This window comes from Saccoglossus kowalevskii, chromosome 16 (genome assembly GCF_978046115.1).
Source record: "Saccoglossus kowalevskii chromosome 16, keSacKowa6.1, whole genome shotgun sequence".
Lineage (NCBI taxonomy): Eukaryota > Metazoa > Hemichordata > Enteropneusta > Harrimaniidae > Saccoglossus > Saccoglossus kowalevskii.
This window is the reverse complement of record NC_140656.1, coordinates 6,326,399-6,344,868: the sequence shown is the minus strand read 5'-3', so window position 1 is coordinate 6,344,868 and position 18,470 is coordinate 6,326,399. Positions and strand designations below refer to the sequence as shown.

General features: G+C 36.0%; 1 protein-coding gene across 1 annotated transcript in view; it reads left to right on the top strand.

The window, feature by feature from the left end:
- Positions 1 to 18,470, top strand: part of LOC100368021 (protein HIRA) — a 37,044-nt gene that overhangs the window by 1,635 nt on the left and 16,939 nt on the right. Inside the window, exons 3-15 of the mRNA XM_085491670.1 lie at positions 495 to 605; positions 4,626 to 4,719; positions 5,529 to 5,620; positions 6,862 to 6,957; positions 7,123 to 7,205; positions 7,411 to 7,488; positions 9,159 to 9,326; positions 11,139 to 11,249; positions 11,361 to 11,431; positions 12,089 to 12,194; positions 12,505 to 12,708; positions 14,040 to 14,128; positions 14,344 to 14,479. Coding sequence (XP_085347796.1) covers positions 495 to 605; positions 4,626 to 4,719; positions 5,529 to 5,620; positions 6,862 to 6,957; positions 7,123 to 7,205; positions 7,411 to 7,488; positions 9,159 to 9,326; positions 11,139 to 11,249; positions 11,361 to 11,431; positions 12,089 to 12,194; positions 12,505 to 12,708; positions 14,040 to 14,128; positions 14,344 to 14,479 — 1,439 coding nt within the window. The remainder of the gene's footprint in view (positions 1 to 494; positions 606 to 4,625; positions 4,720 to 5,528; positions 5,621 to 6,861; positions 6,958 to 7,122; positions 7,206 to 7,410; positions 7,489 to 9,158; positions 9,327 to 11,138; positions 11,250 to 11,360; positions 11,432 to 12,088; positions 12,195 to 12,504; positions 12,709 to 14,039; positions 14,129 to 14,343; positions 14,480 to 18,470) is intronic.

Here is an 18,470-nt window from a genome sequence, read left to right as displayed (position 1 = left end):
CAATCTAACTGAGGGGGTAATAATTCATGCATGGAAAAAACATGGCGGATACAGGGTTTGAAATACATAGGTGCACACTACAATGGGTATGTCTGACAATAAATTAACAATTTCCTCAATAATGTTTATAAACAATATTTAGAGCTTTGTGCAGGTAATTCTCAAAACCAACATGCACAGTGTGCATGCTAGGAACATTTTCTATTTTAATTTCTGTTTAGCAATCAGTGTTTGTATGCATGCATTACATTTGAAATAAACAACTTAATAAAATGAGTAAGTTGCCATTTAATTTTCAAAGCGAGACAGAAAAACTAAGAATTCTTGGAAATATTGAAATGTTGGCTCATATATTGTTTTTTAGTAAATGCAAAACTTTACTACCGGTGGTATTTGCATTGTAAATAATTTTGCAATCAAGAAACTTTTGTGCAGCAAGGTAAGGTTGCAGATCACAAAATAAAAAAGCATGATTTTTTTTCTCTTGTTTGTAGGTGATGATTCTGGCAAGGTAGCCATCTGGAATATTGCACCAGTGAAAAATGAAAAAGTAGAAAAGGATGAGAATGTGCCTAAATTACTTTGTTCGATGGACAATCACCTTGGTAACTATACCTCTACCTCTTTGTTTATGCACTTTTATCTGTTATTTTTAACTCCTGTGTGCGAAGCACAAATAGGAGTCTTTGTAGCCACCCTGTCCGAATGTATGTATGTATGCCACTTTTTTTGTTCCACCGTTATCTCAAGATCCACTAATCAAATTTCGATGAAACTTGGTGCATAGATGCTCTGGGCCAATGCGCAGATTTGATTAGGTTTTGTTAAAAATCCATGAATATTAATTACCTAATTTGCATGATAATTGGCTGATTTTTAGCTGTTCCATGACTGTTCCACTGATATCTAAAGAACCACTCATTGGATTTTGATGAAACTTGGCACATGGATGCTCTGAACTAATACGCAGATTTGATTAGTTTTAGGTAAAAATCCGGATATATTGATTACCTAATTTGCGTAATGATTAATTAATCAATTTTCGGCTTTTCCATTGATATCTCAAGTGCTAATCATCACATTTCAATAAAACTTGGTACATAGATGTCATAGGATACTACACAGACCTGATAAATTTTAGGGTAATATCAGTACATATTAATTACCTAATTTGCATAATTAATTAATTTTCAGCTTTTGATATTTCAAGTAGTAATCATCACATTTCAATGAAAGTCTGTTCATAGTTACTTAAGGACTGTGCAGAGACCTGATTAGTTTTGGGGTAAATATTTGTGCATATTAATTACCTTATTAGCATAATTAGTTAATTTTCTGCTTTTCGCCTAATATCTCAAGTACTAATCATCATATTTCAATGAGACTTACGACATAGATCTTCTAGGACTATGCAGAGACCTGATTAGTTTTAGGGAAAATAATTGTGCATATTAATTGCCTAATTTGCATAATTAGGTAATTTTTACCATGATTGTTCCACTGATATACATTTTTTTGTATAAAGAACCACTAATTGGATTTTAATGAAACTTTTAAAGAGTACTCATCATCACATTTCAATGAACCTAGGACTATGCAAAGACCCAATTAGTTTTTGGTAAATATTTATGCTTATCAATCACCTAATTAACAACATTAATTAACACTGATACTGGTCATCACATTTGAATAAATTTGGTACATAAATGATGTAGACCAATAGACATGCCCGATTAATTTTGGGTTAAACAAATTTGTTTATATTAATTCTCTAATAATAATTCATAGTTTTTTTGTTCTAATCACATTTCAATGAAACTTGGTACATCGATATTACATTACGCAGACCTGATTAGTTTTACACTCAAATCTGTTCATATTAGTTACCTGATTTACATAATTAGTTTTCAGCTTTTCCATCAATATCTCAAGTACAAATAATTTTGAATTAATTTTTAATGTGTATTCAATACTCTCAGCACACGGGAGTTCTTTCCAAGCTTTCTTTGATTTAATTTTACATCAAAAGCGCATGAGACTTATGGATGGGTTGATCAAATACCTAAAAATAGTACAACTACCTACAAATTAATTAATACAGTATGGTAATTATTTTCACACATATTAATTATTTTAACCCTTTGAGTGCCAGATATTTTTTTGTCTAAAATTTAGTGCAAATATTTTCACATTTTGAAAATTTTCACTAAATTACATCATCATTTTGGACCATACAGAGAAGTTCAGAGGGAACACTGCAATTTAGCGGCGCCACCAAGTGGGGGAGATAGGGTTCTCCCTACCAGGGTGTGGAGTTTTTGATAATTCTAAGTTAAAATGGAGCATTCTATGGCTTCCTTAATGCCAAAATTACTATCAGACAGGTCACAGTTGAAGACTGTGGCCACATGTGATCCCTGGTCAATCAGAATTTTATGGTTGCCAGAGGATCTGCTTCCCAGGGTAAGGGGGTGCATGGCCATGGCATGAGAGCACTGCACCCCTGTTCCCTTGTTTAAAATATCCCTGGTACATATGTAGTATACCGGTAATTGCCTAATCAATTTTAATTATAATGGGTTGACGTTGTTCTGATGAGAATTAACATTACCGTATGTATACTGATACTGATTTTGATGATTGAAACCTATCATATTTGTTAAACCTGGTCAGATGAATATTATAGCAAGTCGGAAATATTGAGTGACAAGTAACATTCCGACTGTATAATACATGTACACTGGCAACTTGGATTCTGAAGGCATCAGTTTATGTATGGGCCAGGCTATTAGCCAGGAATTTGCAACTGCCAGTTTAAAACAATTCAACTTCATGAAAATGTGGATGATTTTGGATATATTTTGGTAAAATTATTTTGAAAAAACAGAAAAATGGGGAAAGAGTTGCCAGTCCAAAATCAAAGTTGCCAGTCCGTTTCGTAGGTGGACACCCTGTAGACTGGCAAAGTCGGAAGTTCTTTTTTGTTTTTACAAAAACAATATAATTAATGGTCAATTTAACCTTTTTAACGTGATCACGAAAACTAGCGTGACTGCGAAAGAAATCTTGACTGGACGCATCTGCAAGCGTCCCCCAGCGTTGGAGTGAAAACCGGAGCGGAATCACTCCGGTGATTATGCTAATTAAAGATGTTGACTAGCATTGACAACGAATCAGAGTGCAGCTGTATACGTCATCCCTAATCATAGTAATTATCGTGACCTTTCACGATATCCCGGCGATTTTGAAACACTACTTAAGGAGATGCAGGTTCGTGGGCACTTGGGAGTGAATTTTTTTTTTTGCTTTTTATTATCCAAACAGTCTTGGCTATAGACTGTTAAAATTTTGTAGAGTTGTGAATAGTGGAACGTACTCAAAAGACAATTTTAAAATATAGATAACAGGTGCAAACATTCTCTTTTTTGAATGCTTAGCAAGATTTAGCAAGGATGCACATAAATAATAAAAAAGAAACATGGTGAAAAAAAAAAATGACGGGATCTCCATATTATGCACTATATTTAACTTTTAACAAAACGATAATACATTTAAATTTGGAACTGTTACAGCCATTTTAATTATGAGCATTAGCAAACTTCTTACTGAGTGAATTGTTATGCAAATTAGCAATTATCTCAGCTTCTTTTTAGTCCACATCCCAGAACTTTAAAAAAGAATAGCTCCTAGACGCTTTGACCTTTTTTTTTGAAATTTTCACAAATGATTGACAATGTGTTTATCTTCAAAACGTCGTCGGGGCATTGTTTTTGGTTGAACAGTGTTACAACAATCGTACAGACAACTAGCCTGGGTGTTATAATTTATGTATAAACTTGAAGTAGTGAAATTTGAGCTGCTGCCCTGCAAAATTGACAACTGGTAGACAGTTTTCAAGACGACACTTTCTTCATAGTAAACAGATGTACCCATAAACCAATTTTGACAGGAAATAGAAGCATGGTTTAGAAGCTATTTTTTTTTAAATTGCTTTTGACCAAAAAAGCAAATTTTTGTGCATATTTCAAACTACAGTGTCCATGAAATAAAAAAAATAAAAAAATTTTAAAATTCATACAATAAGCTTTCTGAAAATATATAGTTTTGGGGACAAGGGAAGTCATCTTGGTTTCCTAATTAACTAATTAAAATACCTGTCTGGTAAACTGCATCTCTACCTTAATATATACATTTAAATCGACTTGTTTTCAGTAAACATGGATGAAAGTATCGTCGTTGCAGTTAAAAAAGTATCCATCTCTGCGATCGAATCGAATCAACCTTTAAAAGGTCACGTTTACTTTCACACACCCACTCATGAATAATCAATGACATCATGAATAATTAACAGCAGTCAAATGCCCGCAGATGCATCCAGTCGGGATTTCTTTAGCGGTCAGGTTAGTTTTCGTGATCACGCTAAAAGGAATAAAAGAACAATAATTTTTTTTTCTTTTTGTAAAACAAAAAAACAAGTTGCGACTTTGCCAGTCTAGACACCCTGGTATAGGCTGAGATTACCATTTACATGAGTGAGGGTTGCTGAGACTGTCTGTAACTGTGATCTGAATTCTGATGTGATCACATTGAAGTCTTTCATAGTGATCTGAATGTTTTTTTAACAGCATGTGTCAACTCTGTGAGGTGGTCCATGAACGGAAAATATCTGGCATCTGGTGGCGATGATAAACTTATAATGATATGGCAGTTCATTGGCAGGTGAGTTGTTAACTCAATAACGTCATGTGACTCATCTTACTCATCACTGCACTTACATTGTTATCCATTACAGCGGGAATTGAGTCCCAAGCAACGATAACAACACATGCTAAAAATGCAAAGGCTCATGGGTAGACGCTTGTTTGTAAACAATAACACGCTATTGACATCTGCCGCATGCGCAGGTGACAACTCCTCGCTTTAAAGCCTGGTGCAATAAACATTTGCGAATTGCTAGAAAGATGAAATGTTGTGCTAATCATCACTTCTGTCATTGTTGTTGTATATTTATTGTAAAAATCACAAATACTGATATAGCAGGAACTCAATGTGAATTGGCTGCTGATGAAATCAAAAGAAATTAAAAGATTTGGACGATAAATTATGATGTCAGTGTAAAGTCAATATTAATTAAAAAATGCATAAAGCCTCTAAAGATCACTTTATGGAGAAGTTTGAGGTTGCCACATTGCCTGTCGATGTTTTTTTTTCTCCATAGAGGCTTTCAGCAAAAAATGTGTTAAATACACTAAAGACTTGAAAAAACTGTGAATATCAAAAACTACTACACAGTAATATGAAATAAATAAAACTGCCCAGTAAGAACATATATATATTACAAATGTGATGGACAAGTGGATTACAAATTTCACTTGTCTTAGAACCAGTGCACATTTCAAATTTGTTTTGGTTAGGGATACATTATATGTTACCAAAACTGTGTTTGCCATAATCATCATTTTGTAAGATGTGTTTTGTGGCTGAATTTTGCTAGCCTTACGTGTACAATATATCACAAATTGTTGCAGGTATCCAGGCAGCTCCTCTACTTCATTTGGTGGTAAAACCGTTAATATTGAACAGTGGAGATGTGTGAGCACTCTTAGGGCGCATTCAGGAGGTAAGTTGGTTGCTATAGCTACATGTATGCATTTATCAGCTGATAGCATGTATTGGTCTATCAATACTCAAGAATCTTGTAAAATGATGGAAGTACACAATACTGTGAAGACGTCATAATTGCCTATACCTGTCTGAGTTGTAGCGGAGTTTGGCCCACGTGATGTTTTTAATAATGTCTTTCGCAATGATGCGCTTGATAAAGCTTCCTTTATTAGTCCCAGTTTGGATAGATTGACCTATGTGCGTCCGTCCGTTTGTGCATCCTGACCTATATCTTAGACATGCCTGGACTGATTACACTCAAAATTCATACATACATCATACATACTATAATACATATGCACATCAATTTGTTTCTCGATCTGATTCAAGATGGCCGAATAGCGATCATAATCAAGCATGTCTCGACTGTTTACAGATGAATTTTGTTCAAACTTTATACATACATTTGACATTATAGAACCTTGATGCACATCATTTTATTTTTTCAGTTCTGATTTTAAATGGCCGACTGGCTCCCATTTTGTTAATGAGTGCAGTAGCAGTGCCATATCTCCGACATGCTTTGACTGATTATGTTCAAATTTTATATATTCTTTATACATCATATAAAAGATATACAGATGTATTAGTTTGACTATTTGATTCAAAGTGGACGAATGGTGGCCATTTTTGTGCTAAAAAATCAAGCATTACTGGCTTTCTGGAACTTGATCTTGGTCGTTTATGAATGGATTTTGTTCAAACTTGGTACATACATTAGACATTATTGGCCCTTGATGCATGCCATTTTATTTTTCAGATCGGATTCAAAATGACTGGCGGCCATTTTGTTTTAATGAATGCGATTCTAGAGCCACATATCTGACATGCTTTGACTGATTATGTTCAAATTTGATATATTCATTATATATCATAGATATACAGATGTATTCAAAATGGCCAATTGGTGGCCATTTTGTTTTAATTATTGCTGTTCCAGAGCAATATTTCTCAACATGGACAAGTACTCATTTGATGATCAGATACAAGATGACAATTATTTCAATGTTAAAATATCATCATAATCAAGCCTCAGCTTCTGGATCCATATCTCTGACATGTTTATGTTACAAATATATATTACTATTAACAAAACTATGTATATCTTAAATTTGATAACTAACAGAGACTGCACCATGCATGGCTTGTTGTAACATGGTGTAATGTATTATAACTATTTACTGCTTTGTGTTCTAGATATTTTAGATTTAGCTTGGTCCCCTCATGACGCTTGGCTAGCATCGTGTAGCATTGACAACACTGTTGTTATATGGAATGCACACAAATTTCCAGGTAAGTAATTTTAAAGGGCATGTCTTGTCATTAAAACTGAAATTGTCCCTTGTTCAGAGATCTATGACAGATGCATGTGTTCATTGTAATGTCACTTCACCCATTCACAGTCAAACTTGGGTTCATTCATATTTCTATACATATTTTATGTCTGTTTCCCCGTAGAGGTTTTATCAGTATTAAGAGGACACACAGGTCTAGTCAAAGGCATTACCTGGGATCCAGTCGGCAAGTATGTGGCATCACAGGTAAGATAGTCATCTCCTGTATTTTACATAAAAACCACCTTCCTCAACCATTACAACCATGAGAGGTCCCTTATCCTTATCCTTATCCTTGACACATGGGATTAGATGGTGACTTTAGGGATGAACTATGTCTATATCTATATCATGCCTGTCTTATTATTATGATCTCTGTTCACACAAATGTCACATGTATTTTTTTTTCCAGTCTGATGATAGAAGTCTGCGTGTCTGGAGAACAATAGATTGGCAGCAAGAAGCATCAATAACAAAACCATTTGATGAGGTAAATTACTGACTGAAGGAGTTTCCTCTAAATACTGTGTCTCAATAGACCTTTTTCAGTGCCTTGCAAGAAGATTCACATATCATATTCTGTATCCAAAGTAGGTAAATTCTTACTGATTGACTTAGCAGTCAGGTTGGACAGCCAATGAGGGGCATTCTTACTGATTGACTTAGCAGTCAGGTTGGACAGCCAATGAGGGGCATTCTTACTGATTGACTTAGCAGTATAAATTATAAATTCAAAGTGTTTTAATACATTAGTGAGAGGCCGCATTTAACATGAACAAGAATATGCACTAAGAAGGAAAAGCAAGCCGGAGTTGGAACGGGGTGTATCAGGGACTTGGTACAACATGCGCTACAACAATTGAGTAATTGTCGACATCATTTTTGGGCGCAATTGAACTTCAAGTACTTTGCGAAACAAGTGTCAAGTGTGTGTTGACCGAAGTTTGACCCCAAGTCACTCACTGAACTGGTGCGTTACCTTAGCAATCTTTTTCTTTCATGGTTCATCCATCTAGTAAAATTGTTATTACCGGCTGTATATCCAGCGGTACTGTAATAACACAACTTGTATGCAACTCTGTTTTGGCTTTGACTATTTCAACATCGTTTACTTAGTGTGCTGCTTTTCTAATAATGCAAATATGTTTTAACCCACAAATACCATCGAAGAGTTAACTGAAAGGCAAGGTTGTTTTTTAAAAAAAAAAAAAACATCAGTGCAAGATTATGTGTGCAAGGTTAGATTTATAGAACGTACATGATCGCTTAACTCTGTTTTTTTTGTTTAATAATCATATCACACGTGAAACACACAAGACATTTTAGTTCGTCCTTTTCTTGTTTACCGATCTTGAACATTTTGTCTGAAAAGCAATACAGACAAAGAATAAACATTAATGATACCTACCGTCGTCAAATCAACAAGAGACTTGAATCAGGAAGGCTCGGCTATTTTAATTTTTATTTAAGTGTAATAAACATATAAATGTATGGACGAGTCATAATACTTGTAATACTTTGAAAGTTAAAACTTTTACTCTTGGAATTGGTGATAAATACATGCATAAAATGACAGAATAAGACATGTCAGCGTCACTTTACCATCTGACACAGCATAGCATGTCTGTTTGGTTTGTGCGGAAGGCTTCTTTTACTTAACACAAATCAAAGGTGTTATGTCAAACTGAATTGGTATATCTAAGAAACTAATGATTATCAAATTTGTACAAAAATCGAAGTTCAATTCTTACGACTTTATGTTTTTGCCAACGACGTAAGCAAAAAATGATACTTTGTATGTCGTACTGTATCATTCTAAATAACTATGTTGCAACGTGACTACGTAATTTTTTTTATATAATTATATATTTTTTATATAATCAAAAATACAGGGTTTTATTTTTTTTTTAAATGTAAAGCGTTCGCCCAAATTCAAATACTGAAGTCTATAGACTAAGTCTTTTCGACCAGCTTTGCCCGCCAGGTTAAATTTTCAACCCGTGGAGAACACTGACTTAGGTTGGACAGCCAATGAGGAGCATTCTTGTGAGTGACTTATTTTTCTTATGGGTAACAGTTTTTGGATTTACTGACCAGATAATCTAGCATGAATCATTTGCAGGGGAGGATGATCTCAGTAGTTTCTTTGTATTTTCATAGTGTGGAGGTACTACCCATGTTTTGAGGCTCAGCTGGTCTCCAGATGGTAATCACATTGTATCAGCTCATGCTATGAACAATGCAGGACCAACTGCACAGATCATTGAGAGAAATGGATGGAAGGCAAATATGGACTTTGTTGGTCATCGTAAGGCTATCACATGTGTGGTGAGTTTTTTGTTTATCATTGAATACTGATTTGAGCAGAATAGCCACCCTTAGATGAGGTTGTTGGGAGTCATGGGTGGGCGCGGGCTTGTCTGTGGTGACAACAGGAATAGCAACCCTTAGATGAGGTTGTTGGGAGTCATGGGAGGGCGCGTGCTTGACTGGTGACAACAGGAATAGCCACCCTTAGATGAGGTTGTTGGGAGTCATGGGTGGGGACAATCTTGACTGTGGTGACAACAGGAATAGCAACCCTTAGATGAGGTTGTTGGGAGTCATGGGAGGGCGCGTGCTTGACTGTGGTGACAACAGGAATAGCAACCCTTAGATGAGGTTGTGGGGAGTCATGGGTGGGCATGGGCTTGACTGTGGTGACAACAGCAATAGCCACCACTAGATGAGGTTGTTGGGAGTTATGGGTGGGCACAGGCTTGACTGTGGTGACAACAGGAATAGCAACCCTTAGATGAGGTTGTGGGGAGTCATGGGTGGGCATGGGCTTGACTGTGGTGACAACAGGAATAGCAACCCTTAGATGAGGTTGTTGGGAGTCATGGGTGGGCATGGGCTTGACTGTGGTGACAACAGGAATAGCAACCCTTAGATGAGGTTGTTGGGAGTCATGGGTGGGCATGGGCTTGACTGTGGTGACAACAGCAATAGCAACCCTTAGATGAGATTGTTGGGAGTCATGGGTGGGCATGGGCTTGACTGTGGTGACAACAGGAATAGCCACCCGTAGATGAGGTTGTGGGGAGTTATGGGTTGGCATGGGCTTGACTGTGGTGAAAACAGGAATAGCCACCCTTACATGAGGTTGTGGTAAGTTATGGGTTGGCATGGGCTTGACTGTGGTGAAAACAGGAATAGCCACCCTTAGATGAGGTTGTGGGGAATTATGGGTTGGCATGGGCTTGACTGTGGTGAAAACAGGAATAGCCATCCTTAGATGAGGTTGTGGGGAGTCATGGGAGGGCGCGTGCTTGACTGGTGACAACAGGAATAGCCACCCTTAGATGAGGTTGTTGGGAGTCATGGGTGGGGACAATCTTGACTGTGGTGACAACAGGAATAGCAACCCTTAGATGAGGTTGTTGGGAGTCATGGGAGGGCGCGTGCTTGACTGTGGTGACAACAGGAATAGCCACCCTTACATGAGGTTGTGGTAAGTTATGGGTTGGCATGGGCTTGACTGTGGTGAAAACAGGAATAGCCACCCTTAGATGAGGTTGTGGGGAGTTATGGGTTGGCATGGGCTTGACTGTGGTGAAAACAGGAATAGCCATCCTTAGATGAGGTTGTGGGGAGTCATGGGTGGGCACGGGCTTGACTGTGGTGACAACAGAAATAGCCACCCTTAGATAAGGTTGTGGGGAGTTATGGGTTGGCACGGGCTTGACTGTGGTGACAACAGGTATAGCCACCCTCAGATGAGATTGTGGGGAGTCATGGGTGGACATGGGCTTGACTGTGGTGACAACAGAAATAGCCACCCTTACATGAGGTAGTGGGAAATTATGGGTGGGCACGGGCTTGACTGATGAAAACAGGAATAGCCACCCTTAGATAAGGTTGTGGGGAGTTATGGGTTGGCACGGGCTTGAATGGGGTGACAACAGGAATAGCCACCCTTAGATGAGGTTGTTGGCAGTCATGGGTGGGGACAATCTTGACTGTGGTGACAACAGCAATAGCCACCCTTAGATAAGGTTGTTGGGAGTCATGGGTGGAATGACTATGAATAAGTATGGATGAATTATCAAGATTAAATTCCTCTGTCTCAAATAATAAATATCTTTTGTTTGTATCTAGAGATTCAATCCGCACATATTCTCAAAAGTACTTAAAAAAGGAGGAAACGGTAAAAGTCAGCAGTATTGCTGTTGTGCTATTGGTAGTAGGGATAGATCATTGTCTATATGGGTAAGTTATCACATGACTAGCATGAACTTTGACCTCTGGCATGTACTATTACATCTCATCACACAGTACATTTTCTGTTATCTGAATGTAGATTTATTTTTATGTTATCAGCTGACTGCCCTGAAGAGACCTTTAGTGATCACACATGATTTATTTAATAACTCAGTACTAGACATCTCATGGTGAGTACATTTGTCAACTTTTACAGCGTTTCTGAGAATCAATCAGACAGTCAGTTAAGATGGTATGTAAATTTGCAAAACACTTTGATTTTTGGTCTAATCTAGACTTGACGGTGCCGTTCCATCAACATGTGCACAGTCTAGGTCATTCGACGAGGGTAAAACACAGATTTTCAAAATGGATAAAATTTTAAAATTTCCATCTCATTCTTTTCTGGACAAATATTATGTAAAATGTATGAGTTGGTCATCAATAAAAAACAATCCAACCTCTATATAAAGACAACCTGTCTATAAAGAGAAATGGTGAATTTTTGGTTCTCAATTGTTCAAAAAGAATGGGTGCGGCTTCTATTAGGGATGCGACTTCTAATACAGATTTTACGGTGCTTACTTTTACCATTTTACTTTCCATCTCAGTATTTTGACTCATCACTTTGCAGCGACTAATCAAAATATTCAAATTACTCAATATACAATATGACATCACAAAGATTGAAATGTAGCAACCCTAAATAACATTGATCTTCAGAAACTAAATTCTGTTTTGGGTAAACACTAGTGACGCTACTTCGTGAAATACCAAAATTTGGAATCTAACTCCATTGTATAAACAAAATGTATTCAATTTGAATGTACTTGTATTTCTTTCTATAGGAGTAAGAATGGTTTTGATTTGTTAGTTTGTTCTTGGGATGGTACTGTAGCATTCCTGTCCTTCACAGAGGATGAACTTGGAAAACCCCTGGCATCTGAGGAAAAGGTCAGTCCATGTCAGCTTATTACTAATATACATGCAACTGTAACCCCCTATATGTATGTGGATAGTTTAGTTTTGTTTGCTTTATTAGAAAAACATGTGATTACTGTAATTATAAAGGACAATTCAGTATTCCTTAATTGTACTTCATGCTTCCAATACCTTACATGTATAAGTCATTTAAAACAAAAGAACATTTATTAAGTCCAATACCTGTGAACAACAGTCATGCTTTACCCTACTTTGTTTTCTTTTGGTGAAATCAACTTTTCACAATCCATCATTTTATAACTGATTTTAAACTCTTTTTTAGGCTATGTTACATAAAAAGTTATATGGCAGCAGCATATCAATAAATGACCCAAATCACTATGGCAACACAATTATTGAGACGCCGGCCATGTTGAAAATTCAGCAACAAAAATTAGATAAGCAGACTGAACAGAAGGCAATGCAACAGAACAATGTAACCACACCAAAAAAGAATATTCCCATTATGGTGGGTGAAGGGAAACCGGTAAGTTGGATATTGGATCGTTGTAGAGTGTATTCCGAGGAGCTCCCCAAGATATGTAAATTTATGCAAGAATATTCATGAGCTGAAAGTTCAGTTCGGCACCAGCAGACTTGAACAACCCATTGTTAAACTTCAAAAGAACATCAATTACTGTATAAAAATAGGACAATTTAAATCTAAATACATTTGAACATTTTTAGGACATTGTAGCAAGGTTCTGCTGACCTATTTCTTAGCGTCGTTTAAATAGTCAATTTCCCAAAATGCCGGCCATAAATATTTGATGTGTAAACATAAGACTTGAGGTATAGCTAGCACTGATTTTAATATAAACAATTATTTCCAAATACAATGTAATAAAAAAGAATTGTAGTGAATCACACTGAAATAAAAACGTGTGCTTTACCGACAAAGCGGAACTATGCATCCATGCAAATTCTGGGTCTGAAGTTCAAATACGTGTCAGCGACTTTCTTCAAGTCACGTAATAGTACTGTTTCCATGCATACATTTCACAAAATTACGGGACGTAAGTATTTGCTAAGTCACGTTGCATTGTTGACGTAAAACATTGGATGACTTGAATATCTTGCTCTGATTTGAATAATACAAAATATTATTTCCCAATAAAAACACTTTAGTGTAGCGCACTGAAATAAAAACTTGTATGCCATAATTCATAACATCGTGAGTACGCAACTTTAATTGAACGATGGATCGACGATACAGTTTCCAAACTAAAATACCATTATGTTCGCATTCTGCAAATATTAACAGCTATAAGTATAGTTATAGTATAACAATGGGATTATATAATGAGTACACTACTGTGATAAAAGGCTGGATCGGTGGCACACAGTTTCCGATGTAAAATACCATTACGACAAACTATCACGATCAAACTGCATGAATATAATTAAGAAGCTTTCGTTGACTTGGATGCACTGGCACTAAATACAAATTTGAAATCTCTAACAGGACAAGAATCTTGAACTTTGAACCATATTCTATTAATTTTTCAAACATTGGGCAGCTACTTTTTCTACTTGACTCTGACTAGTTAAACATGTTCGTTTGCGGATAGAAAAAGGCTGTTTCTGGGTGACGTCATTAAAAGGTAATTAGTGAAATCTTCGAAAATATGGTAGCTCCCCGGACCTCTGTGGATACCGGGTCGGAAAGTTTATGTCGTGGAGTGTATTTCATCATAGTGGGTAAGGGGAAACCAAGGGGTGTAGGATATTGTGGAATTTATTATGGACTATAGCAATGGTTAGTTTTCAAAGTTATTCATTTTTTTTTTAAATTCAAATTTCATTTTGTTTTCAAAGAATCCACTTGCAAAACAAATAGAGACAAGGACACCAGATGGCAGGCGGAGGATAACCCCACTTTGTATTGCACCACAGGTTGATTTAGGGTAAGTGAGCATCTCAATGTGTGGTTTACAATCTTCATATGCATTATGGTGTGTTTAAAATTGACATGAAACAAAAATGTGTAGATTAAAGTAACATTGCAGGAACAATGGATGGTTTGTCCTATAGTGTCAGTTATCCCCATTATTATATTGTCGTAACTAATACATCGCTCTGCCCTAAAAACTATATATACTAAAGTATGTTGTTTTTACAGTACTGTGCCTGAACCATTCAGCATTACATCACCTTTTGGATCACCTCAGCAATCAACTGAACAAACTTGTGATGCATCTAGTAATCCTCCAAGCAAGACATTAGAATCTGTCACGGCACTCCTGCCTTCAATCACGGTATGTCATCACATTCCTTACATGTTTATGAGAATTTCATTGTTTCTATGGAAACTATGTATGTGTGAGATATATTTCAAATCTACTTATCTTCTGATCAATTAGACGCATAATGCTCGCGCTGTTTCACATGTACTTCTCATTCATTACACGCATACAGATTAAACTCACATGGACTTACTTTCCATTTCATCACTCACATACCACTCACACTATGTATTCATCATCTCTATTACTCACATACAGCTTATAATATTTCACATGTACTTATCTTCTATTTCATTACTTACAAAAAACTTGCACTATCTCACATGTACTCATCATCTCTATTACACACATACAGCTCACACTATCTTACATGTACTCATTTTCACGTACATTACTCACATACAAATGTACTGTTCAAACTGTCTCACATTTACCTATCTTCTCTATTACTCACATACATTGTACAGCTCAAACTGTCTTACATATACTCATATATTTTTTACTCCTGTGTGCAAAGCACAAAAAGGGAGTCTTTGCAGTTAGTGTGTCTGTCTGTGTGTGTGTCTGTTCCAATGATATCTCAAGAACCATACATTGATTTTTGATGAAAATTTGGTGCATAGATGCTCTGGGCCAATGCGCAGATTTGATTAGGTTTTGGTAAAAATCTATGCATATTAATTACCTAATTTGCATGATAATTAGCTGATTTTTAGCTGTTCCATGACTGTTCCACTGATATCTAAAGAACCAGTCATTGGATTTTGAAACCTGGCACATAGATGCTTCAAACTAATGCGCAGATTTGATTAGTTTTGGGTAAAAATCTGTGCAATATTAATTAATACCTAATTTGCATAATGGTTAATCAATTTTCGGCTTTTCCACTGATATCTCAAGTACTAATCATCACATTTCAATAAAACTTGGTACATAGATGTCATAGGACACTGCACAAACCTGATAGTTTTTAGGGTAATATCAGCACATATTAATTACCTAATTTGCATAATTAATCTTCAGCTTTTGATATTTCAAGTAGTAATCATCACATTTCAATGAAACTTGGTACATAGTTACTTATTAAGGACTATGCATACCCCTGATTAGCTTTTGGGTAAATATTTGTGCCTATTAATTACCTTATTAGCATAATTAGTTAATTTTCAGCTTTTTGTCTGATATCTCAAGTACTAATCATATTTCAATGAGACCTGCTACATAGATCTTCTAGGACTATGCAGAGACCTGATTAGTTTTAATTGGATATTAATTACCTAATTTGCATAGTGTTCCACTGATATATAAAGAACCATAAATTGAATTTTAATGAAACATTTAAAGAGAACTATGCAGAGACCCATTTAGTTTTTGGTAAATATTTATGCTATTAATCATCCAATTAACATAATTAATTAACACTGATATCTCAATTACTGATCATCACATTTGAATAAAATTTGGTACATAAATGCTCTAGGACAATAGACAGGCCTGATTAATTTTGGGTTAAAATTTGTTCATATTAATTCTCTAATTAGCATAATAATTTATAATTTTTTTGTTCTGTTTATATTAGTTACCTGATTTACATAATTAGTTTTCAGCTTTTCCATCAATATCTCGTGTACAAGTAATTTTAAATTAATTTTTGATGTGTCTTCAATCAGTGTTCTCCCCAAGATGTAAACAGCGTGGCGGTCCCGCCACAGTGCTTCGATTTGCCGCCACACCGGTCTGACACCGCCACGGTGATTAGCAAGACCGCCACAGTGCTTCTTTTCATTGGGGGATCTCGTCACGCTGGTCGACCTGACCGGCACTCGAAATTAGCGACCACCGCGGAAACGCTTCCGATTATTGTCATATTGTTATTATACTTACGTACCGACGGACACGCATCCTGCCAGTCGTGGATAATAATTTGTAAACAATAGACATAGTCGTGCGATGTGGTAGCGGCTTTAAACAATACAAGTCAATTTTGTAAAATTAGCACCTCTTTGTTTGTAAGTAAATATTTTCTGACGATAGATGCAGTCTTTAGATTGAAAGCTAAAATTCTTTCAAAATCAATTCCACTCAATATAACATGGGCAAATCGGAGTTCACGATCAGTTTACGCTACTCAAGAAAAAAACAACGTGTTTATTGCGTTATTGGGTAAAATACATTTGAACTGTTATCATCGTGAATTATGTAAAAACTCTTCTTTCAATACTTTTTTTTACCTTTTAAAAATTTCTAATCACCTCTTTCGAAAACCATCATGCAGTTTTCATCTGAAATTCATACCAACACATCGTGCTACGACATCGCTTTACTTCCGCAATGTAATTTTTATGATCACGATCATTCGGAAAACTTCGGGTTCTACCGGCAATACCATACGGCATTTTGATTGGTAAATGGCGTTTTTGACCCACCGGGTCAAAGGACACATGCCGGTCAACTAATGCGTCATAACTATCATGGCGGGTCTGTGTTTTTCACCGAAGTGATCGAGTGATCAAAAATAATTTCTCCCGATAAAATTAGTTAAAATTTTATGTTTTTTTCATATAATAAAAGAAGTCTTTAATTTTTGCATGGCATCATGACCGAGTAAGAGGAATTATTGGTATAACCGGTGTATAACATCGCGAAGTAAGTTATGTCACGTCGTAACTTTGATCGTTTGGAAGTGTTATTTGTTCATTCATTTACTGTAAATGTAAACGTTAGAAGCTGATGGTCGGAATAATAACCAACAATCCGCCAAATAACTACATGGTCGATTTTTTGAAGGAGAATTTTGTAGTAAATAAGATCATGAAAGTGGTGAACATAATCCTGGCTCAAACGTTTCAAATGAGTTTCATTTAACCTTTTACAATTTATTTGTTTCTTTTTAGTCTGCAGCATTTGCATTTCGAGAATGTTTCATTTTTAAATTCAAACTCTTCTAAATTGTGAAACGTAATATTTTGACTCCAAAAAAAAAAATATTTTCCCTGTGACGGAGCTCATTAATATTACAAAAGTGCCCAAAATAAAAGTGTTTATAACACTGTGTGAAGCAAATAAGTATCTGCCACTTTGTTTTTAAAAATATATGTTGTTTATTGTGTGGGTGTAAATGTGCTTTGGTCAATTTCCATTATTATGTAAATGATATGCAAATTAGGCCGCCACAGTGGTTTAAATTCCTGGGGAGAACACTGCTTCAATACTCTAAGCACATGGGAGTTCTTTCTTTACTCATCTTCTCTATTACTCACATCATGCTCACATTTACTCATCTTCTCTATTACTCACATACTGCTCACATTTACTCATCTTCTCTATTACTCACATACTGCTCACATTTACTCATCTTCTCTATTATTCACATACTGCTCACATTTACTCATTTTCTCTATTACTCACATACTGCTCACATTTACTCATCTTCTCTATTACTCACATACTGCTCACATTTACTCATCTTCTCTATTACTCACATACTGCTCACATTTACTCATCTTCTCTATTACTCACATACTGCTCACATTTACTCATCTTCTCTATTACTCACATACTGCTCACATTTACTCATCTTCTCTATTACTCACATACTGCTCACATTTACTCATCTTCTCTATTACTCACATACTGCTCACATTTACTCATCTTCTCTATTACTCACATACTGCTCACATTTACATGTACCCATCTTCTCTATTACTCACATCATGCTCACATTTACTCATCTTTTCTATTACTCACATACTGCTCACATTTACTCATCTTCTCTATTAATCACATACTGCTCACATTTACTCATTTTCTCTATTACTCACATACTGCTCACATTTACTCATCTTCTCTATTACTCACATACTGCTCACATTTACTCATCTTCTCTATTAATCACATACTGCTCACATTTACTCATCTTCTCTATTACTCACATACTGCTCACATTTACTCATCTTCTCTATTACTCACATACTGCTCACATTTACATGTACCCATCTTCTCT